General features: G+C 45.6%; 1 protein-coding gene across 1 annotated transcript; it reads right to left on the minus strand.

Moving 5' to 3' along the window:
* Nucleotides 1–386: 386 nt before the first annotated feature.
* tmem102 (transmembrane protein 102) lies at nucleotides 387–4,809 on the minus strand. The gene is made up of 2 exons (XM_003230426.4): nucleotides 3,831–4,809; nucleotides 387–2,720 (listed from the first exon to the last, which is right to left on the minus strand). The coding sequence occupies exons 1-2, from the start codon at nucleotides 4,042–4,044 to the stop codon at nucleotides 1,696–1,698; spliced, it is 1,239 nt and encodes a 412-aa protein (XP_003230474.3). The 5' UTR covers nucleotides 4,045–4,809; the 3' UTR covers nucleotides 387–1,695.
* Nucleotides 4,810–8,797: the final 3,988 nt, after the last annotated feature.

Genomic DNA, 8,797 nt, shown 5'->3' on the forward strand with positions numbered 1-8,797 from the left:
AGGAATGGTGGGAGTTGCAGTCCAAAACACCTGGAGGGCCCAAGTTGGCCCATGCCTGTTTTAAACTCTTGATGTGGGCCAGCTTGGCCTGGGAGCCATGTGTTACACCATAGCCTTGGGTCACCTTTTCACCCAGCACCACACCAGAGTCTAGTAGTAGTTAATTATACCAGGTTATTTACAAAAGCATGTACAAAAGGGGGAAAAGGGCATTTCCCAAAAAGCAGTAGAAAAAGTGCTACAAAATAGCAGGAGTCCATATATATATACAAAGATCAGTAGTGCAAAATAACAAGATACATGGAGTCTAGGAAGTCAAGACCATAGGTGTAGCACCTCAGCACTGATTCACCTTGCTAAAACACACACACTCCACCACACCAGGCTTGGGTTTTTCAGTTTATTGAAAGCAAAACTTAATAAAAAGCAGTAAAGAAAGTAAAAACCCAATTGTCATGATCTCCAATCTTTGACACCTCCGGTCGGCTGACAAAGAACTACCTTTTCTGTCAAATTTGTTGTATAACATGATGTTTTTGTGCTTTATTTGTAAAATCATAACCTATTTTGATGTTTAATAGGCTTTTCCTTAATCCCTCCTTATTATCCAACATATTCGCTTATCCAATGTTCTGCCGGCCCATTTATGTTGGATAAGTGAGACTCTACTGTATATCATTGCACCTTAGTTTAGGTGGCCACGCCATGCCATCCCCTCCACCAACCTGATGTCCCATTTTATTTTATTTTATTCTAACTGATTTTATTTTTAACTGATTTATATCTTAACTGAGTTTTTATGATTTACTGTATTGTTTTGGTTAAGGTAACTGTTTTTTGTATAACTGCTGATTTTACTGTGTTTGTATTGCAAAAAAGGAGCCTTGGTGGCGAAGTGTGTTAAAGCACTGAGCTGGAGACCAAAAGATCGCAGGTTCAAACCCCGGGAGCGGCGTGAGCGGCCGCTGTTAGCCCCAGCTCCTGCCAACCTAGCAGTTGGAAAACATGCCAATGTGAGTAGATCAATAGGTACCGCTCCGGCGGGAAGGTAACGGCACTCCATGCAGTCATGCCAGCCACATGACCTTGGAGGTGTCTACGGACAACGCCGTCTCTTCGGCTTAGAAATGGTGATGAGCACCACACCAGAGTCAGACATGACTGGACTTAACGTCAGGGGAAAACTTTACCTTATTGCAATGTGTTTTAACTGATTTATTGTTTTGTATTTCGGGCTTCTGACCTGTGTAGCCATCCCGAGTCCCTGCCGGGAGATGGTGGCGGGTGGAAAAATAAAGTTACTTACTTACTTACTAATTTAAACTCAGGCCCGACCAAGAAGCCATGAGGTCATGCCTTGGACACCTGGGTCTCAAGGACTTCTCATGAGTCTTTCTGAACGCCTAATTGATCTATCCTTGACTCCCTTCCTGCAGAAGCCTAATGGGGGGGAACCTCCCCATCTTCTGCTGAAGGTCGATTCCCAAGAGAAACGGACTTTTTCCCAGTTGCTAACATTGAAATCCCAAACATCTTCTGTGTCAAGTGCAACTGCTGGCCCTTCTCTCTGATCTAAGGCCTGCAATTCACTCTGATCAATGACTCCTCATTAGGAAACCCATCATCCCCCTCATTCTCAGAAATCCCCAGCAACTTGCTGCTGAGCCCCAACACCATGGCCCCTTGGCACATCCGTCAGTCAACCTTGGGGTCCGCCTTCTGCTCCCGGAGGGCCCTGGCCACCCGCTTGGCCTCCTTGGCCCGTTCCACGGCTTGGCGCAGGTGCTCGGCGGGCTTGGCTCGGACCCGGGCCACCTCATGAGCCAGCCTCTCCAGGGCCGTCCAAGAAAGACATTCCAGAAGGTTCCACTCGGGGAGAAAGTAGCTGGGCAGCTGCCGGCCCACCAGGCTGGCCAAGAGGTCATCCAGAAGGCCCAGCATGGCATGGGCGGCATTCTCCTCCTGGGCGAGGAAGCTGTTTGGAAGCCTCTCGCAGGACCACAAGGCCAAGGTGAAGAGGTGGTAGGGCCCCACGCCGCCCCCAAGAAGACCACCGCCCGAGATGGCTGCAGCAGCGGCCCGGAAGGCCCAAGCCAACGGCAAGGGGAGCATCCTCCGCAGGTTCAACTCGCTCGCCGAAAAGGCCAGCCGCCAATTGTTTCCGGAGGATGGCAAAAGATAGAAGCCGCCGGCCACTTCCTCGTCCTGGAGTTTGCCGTCCCAAAAGTGTGTTTGCGTGAGCCACGGTTGGGCCACCTCCGGCCACCCTCTGAAGGCCACCACGGGGATGACATCGTACAGGACGCGCAAGGGTCCGGCACAAACGATGACCGACGTGACAACACCGCTGCGGCGCTCCACTCGTGTATCTTCGGCGCAGGTGGATAAAGTCCGGAAGAACCATTCGGACACCCGGTCGGCAGCCAAATAGGCCTCTTCATCCCCTAACTCCGACCAGAGATTGACTACAGCAGGGTCAAACGGCTGGAGGCTGAGCCGCGTGTGGCCGACGGGGCTCTGAGTCATGTCCAGCGTGACAGGGACTCCGGCTGCATTCAGGACGGGCACCAAGAGGGTGAAGGCGGCGTCATAATCGGTGCCCGGAGAAAGCACGGGGACTCGGCCCACGTTGAGGTGGACGCTGCATTGCTGGACCCCGCCGGACAGAAGCAGGTAGCGGTTGACCACAGGGAGCCTCGGGTCGGATCTCTGGGCCAGAGCTGGAAGAAGGACAAGGGAGTTGGGTCAGAAATGATGAAAGAAATGATGAAGGAATTACAGAAAGTCCAGGAAAAGCAGGACGTCTACCTAAAAATAACTTAAACAGAATGGGAAAATCAAAACAGAAGAAAAGGATAATAGAATTAAAGGAGGTTTAGGAATGGGAAAAAAAGAGAGGTGAACCATCCTGATTTATTTATTTATTTATTTATTTTTATTACATCATTTCTACCCTGCCCTTCTCACCCCTCAGGGGACTCAGGACGGCTTACAACATGAACATATATATCAAAACAATCTATATCATGTTTAAAAATCCATTTAAATTAAAAACTTACATTAAAATTGAGAGTTTACATTAAAAAACCTACATAGTTATACATATGTACTAGACTGACAGCTGACTGGGAAAGGAGGAAAGACTGCAGTATGGAGCATCAGGGAAGACAATCGCCAGAAGCAGTTGCAGCAGGGCCTTAAAAGCCAATAGCTCCAGTGAATAATAAAGATTAGGCTTGTGCAATTCAGCTGGAGGGCGATCTGTTTTTAGTATTTCAATGGGTACCCAGATCTGTTTTTGAGAGCCTCCTGAAAATTGGCTAATGGAAAAATCTGTTTTTGGCTAGGCATCCAAAAAATCCAGGAAGATCAGGCCCATTGATGATAATGGGGAACTTATAAGGCTCCCTTTTCCATTCCTGGGCTCCTTTCCTGCCGAGAAGTCACTTTTTAATTTTTTAAATTTTTTTCTTTCTCTTTTTCCCTCTTCATCTTTTTTTTTCTTTTTCTTTTTCTTTTCCCTTTTTTTCTTCTTTTTTCATTTCTTGCTTCCCCCCCTCTTATTTTCTCTCCCATGTTGGGAGGATACTTTTTATGATTTGTAAAACCAATAAAGATTATTTTTTTAAAAAGGGAGTTGGGTCAGGCGTGGGGCAACTTCAGCCCTCCAGGTGTTTTGGACTCCAACTCCCACCATTCCTAACAGCCTACCGGCTGTTAGGAATGGTGGGAGTTGGAGTCCAAAACACCTGGAGGGCCCAAGTTGGCCTAAGGCTTGCTCTGGAGGGTCAAACATCCCCCATCCTTCTGCCGATCCCCCCGAAACTCACCCAGCAAGGAGAAGACCCGGTCCTTGGCCTGGTGCAATTCGGGGGCGTCCCTGATGGCGCCCACGTTCCTGGCCTCGTACTCCTGGATGAGTTGGTTGAGCTCCTCAATCCGGGCCCCGGAACGGAAATCCAGGTCCGTGAGTGGCTTGGCCGGAGCGGGTTTCGGGGACCAAGGGTCAGCCTCTGAAAAAGGGGGTGACTCTGTGCCTTCCATCCCTGGCAGCAAAGGAGAGAAAGGCTGCCATTGGGTTTATTGTGATACTATTTTTATTTCTTAGACCACTGTAGAAAACTTTGCAAAACTTAAAGATAGATCAGGTATGGGCCAACTTCGGCCCTCCCTCCAGGTGTTTTGGACTTCAACTCCCACAATTCCTAACAGCTGGTAGGCCCATGCCTAAGATAGATAAGTAGAGATATTTTGTGGTCAAGGAGCAACAAAACCCATAATCCACCTTGTGGCTAGGTGATTCTGGGAGTTGTAGTGCCCAAAGCTTCACACGCTCTCTCTCCAAAACTAAGCCCTTATCCGATAATGGTTATACTGCTGCTCCAATGATCCGGCTAGCTCAGTATTTTGGGATGATGGTCTTTGTAGTCCAGCTGCATCTGGAAAGGGCCTTCCAAAAATACACATATATTCATGCATATATACAGTAGAGTCTCGCTTATCCAACGTAAACGGGCCGGCAGAAGCTTGGATAAGCGAATATCTTGGATAACAAGGAGGGATTAAGGAAAAGCCTATTAAACATCGAATTAGGTTATGATTTTACAAATTAAGCACCAAAACATCATGTTATACAACAAACTTGGCAGAAAAAGTAGTTCAATACGCAGTAATGTTATGTTGTAATTACTGTATTTACGAATTTAGCACCAAAATATCACGATATATTGAAAACATTGACTACAAAAATGGCTTGGACAACCCAGAAGCTTGGATAAGCGAGGCTTGGATAAGTGAGACTCTACTATATATATATATATATATATATATATATATATATATATATATGGAGGAAGAGAGCTAATAAAGCCCAGAATCTACCTTGGGCTGGGGGATTGTGGGAGTTGTAGTGCAAAAAAGTAACATCCTTTCTACAAAATCCAGCAGCATCTGGAAAGGGCCTTCCAAAAACATACATATGTACATGCAGATATATATGATGAGGAGTAATAAAGCCCAGAATCCACCTTTTGCTGAGGGATTGTGGGAGTTGTAGTGCAAAAAACACACTCTCTACAAAATCCTGTAGCTATAAGACATGGCTGGACTACAACTCCCATTATCCCCTAATGCAAAAAGCTTCTTGTCCTCTCTGGGAGGAAACAACACCCCTGTGAGGTGGGATGGACTACAACTCCCATCATCCCCTAGCCCAGTATGCTTTGGGGATGGTTGTCTTTGTAGTCCAGCTACATCCAAATACACACATACAGACAGAGAGGAGATAGTAAAGCCCAATGGACTACAACTCCCACCATCCCCTAGCCCAGTATGCTTTGGGGATGGTTGTCTCACTAGTCCAGCTACATCCAAATACACACATACAGACAGAGAGGAGATAGCAAAGCCCAATGGACTACGACTCCCATCATCCCCTAGCCCAGTATGCTTTGGGGATGGTTGTCTTTGTAGTCCAGCTACAAAGAGAGGAGATAGCAAAGTCCAATGGACTACAACTCCCATCATCCCCTAGCCCAGTATGCTTTGGGGATGGTTGTCTTTGTAGTCCAGCTACATCCAAAAACACAGAGAACTTTATAGATAGAGGAGATAACAAAGTCCAGTATCCAACCTAGGCTGGGCTTGGGGATTTTGGGAGTTGTAGTGCAAAAAGCTTGAACACCCTTTTTTGCAAAAACCCAGCACTTATTAGATGTGGCTGGATTACATTTCCCACTTTCCCCTGTATGGGAGTGATAGTCTTTGTAGTCCACCTGGGTGAGGAACAGCTTCTCCTATGCTCTCCTTTTTTCTCCAGCTTCCTCCTTCCTCCTTTTCCTGCTTTCTTTGTACTAAAATACTATTTACTTACCTTTACCTGGCTCAGGTGTGGGATTTTCTTCCTCTTCGAGCATAATCTCCTCATGAGATGCATCTGAACCCCTCCCAACAAACCCCAGCCCCCATTTCCGCACCTGGGCACCTTTACCTGCCTCACCTGTGCTTCCTACCTGGCCAGATAGAGAAGCCACACCCAGTCAAGAGGGAAAAAAAACTGGGCTGCAATGAATCCTGGGAAATGAAGTTTGCAAACGCCCATCCAGGTGGCTTCAAAGCATTCTGGGAAAGGTAGGCTCCCTATTGACTTAATAGTAATTCCCAGGTGTTTTGAACTAGGGCAGTCTACCTTTGCCAGCAAAGCATGCTAGGAAATGTAGTTTCACTCCATTAGCTGCTGCATTCTGGGAGATGTAGTTCTGCAAACATGTTTGGAAATGGAGTTGAATCAAACCAGAGGTGAAAGCCATGCAATGCACCATGGGTAATGTAGTTTTTCTGGAATTGCGAGCTAAGAGACGCAAGGAGATTCTTAAGGTCAATCAAAGTCCTCAATGGAAAGGGATGCTGGGAGATGTAGTTCCAAACCACCTTGACATCTTCATGACTCCTCCTTGTACTATTCTGAGGTTTACCCAAAGATATCTATTTGTATGTGTCAGCACTGAAGACTCCATTGCGCCAACCCATTTATTTATTTGCAGTATTTATATTCCGCCCTTCTTTCTCACCCCGAAGGGGACTCAGGGCGGATTACAATGAACACATATAGGGCAAACATTCAATGCCAACAGACAAACAACATATATAGACAGACACAGAGGCATTTAACATTTTTTTCCAGCTTCACGATTCCGGCCACAGAGGGAGCTGTTGCTTCACTGTCCACTAGTGGCTGTACTTCCTCATTCCATGGCAGTTTTATGATGTTTTAAATTAGTTAAATTAGCCTCCCGCATAAAGCGTACCTAAATTTCCCTAATTGACAGATGCAACTGTCTTTCAGGGCTGCATAGGTCAATAGCAAGCCGGGCTATTTAATGGTCGGGGGCTTAACCCGACCCGGGCTTCGAACTCATGACCTCTCGGTCAGTAGTGATTTATTGCAGCTGGTTACTAGCCAGCTGCGCCACAGCCCGGCCCATGGAGTTAAAGTGGTATTAAACCGCATTAATTCTGCAGTGTAGATGCACCTATAGTCAGCTTAAGCAGAAGCTGGTGAGATGGCCACTGGAAGAAGGAGTGTCTACAGCAGGCATGGGCCAACTTGGGCCCTCCAGGTGTTTTGGACTTCAACTCCCACCACTCCTAACAGCCGATAGGCTGTTAGGAGTGGTGGGAGTTGAAGTCCAAAACACCTGGAGGGCCCAAGTTGGCCCATGCCTGGTTTACACTGTGGAATGAAGGTGGTTTGACCCAAAGGCAATCCAATTCAACCCCCATTTAGATTGACAGACAGACCGACATCACATAATGATTATTGAACAGGGCCTTAGAGTGGTTTCGACCTTAATCCACAGATCTGGTTTTTAATCCACTTTTAATGTGTTATGTTTAGTTTTAATTTATTTATTTATTTATTTACAGTATTTATATTCCGCCCTTCTTTCTCACCCCGAAGGAGACTCAGGGCGGATCACATTATATAAATATAGGGCAAACATTCAATGCCTATACGCATAGAACCGAGACAGAGACAGACAGACGCAGAGGCAATTTAACCTTCTCCGGAGGGGATGTTCGATTCCGGCCACAGGGGGGAGCAGCTGCTTCATCATCCACTCTGACGGCACTGGCCTTGAACTCATGACCTCATGGTCAGAGTGATTTATTGCAGCAGGCTGCTCACCAGCCTGCGCCACAGCCCAGCGCAGTTAAGTACAATTAATTGTACTTAATTAATTATGCTTTTGTATTTTTTATGTTTTGTACAGCATCGAATGGCTGCCATGTATGTTGTGAGCCGTCCATGGGGAGATGGGATAGGATACTACCTACTAATGTTGACTTTGACAGATAGTAGATAGACAGGTAATAGAATCATGGAGCTGGAAGGGTCATCCAAGGGCCATCCAGTCCGACAGACAGACAGACAGACAGACAGACAGATAAATGAATCATAGTCATGGGCAGGAAGAGATCCCAAAGGCACTCCAGTTCAACCCCCATTTAGATAGATAGATAGATAGATAGATAGATAGATAGATAGATAGTAGGTAGGTAGATAGGTGGATAGATAGATGATAGAACCATGGAGTTGGAAAGGTCATCCAAAGGCCATCCAGTCTGATAGATTGATTGATAGATACCCTGTTTCCCTGAAAATAAGACATCCCCAAAAAATAAGACCTAGTAGAAGTTTTGCTGAATTGCTAAATATAAGGCCTCCCCCGAAAGTAAGACCTAGCAAAGTTTTTGTTTGGAAGCATGCCCAGTGCCCGCCAAACAAAACACCATAGCATGCAGGATTGGTAAATGTATATCATTATTATTATTATTATTATTATTATTATTATTATTATTATTATTTCCCGCCTCAATCTCCCCAGAGGGACTCGGGGCGGCTTACATACCAGTTGTATATGGAAATAATGGTAGTAACAAGAAATTTGTTACAGTTTGTCTGGTTTAGTTGTGTTGGTTTGTTATGACAACTACTGTACAGTATAGAATCAATGTTCATTTTTTTTGTTCAACAATGAATACAAATACAAATGGAAAAATAAGACATCGCCTGAAAATAAGACCTAGCGCATCTTTGGGAGTAAAAAATAATATAAGACACTGTCTTATTTTCGGGGAAACACGGTAGATAGATAGATAGATAGTAGGTAGATAGGTAGATAATAGAACCATGGAGCTGGAAGGGTCATCCAAAGGCCATCCAGTCTGATAGATAGATGATAGATAGATGATAGATAGATAGATAGATAGATAGATAGATAGATAGTAGGTAGAT

The sequence above is a fragment of the Anolis carolinensis genome, chromosome 6 (assembly GCF_035594765.1).
Source record: "Anolis carolinensis isolate JA03-04 chromosome 6, rAnoCar3.1.pri, whole genome shotgun sequence".
Classification (NCBI taxonomy): domain Eukaryota; kingdom Metazoa; phylum Chordata; class Lepidosauria; order Squamata; family Dactyloidae; genus Anolis; species Anolis carolinensis.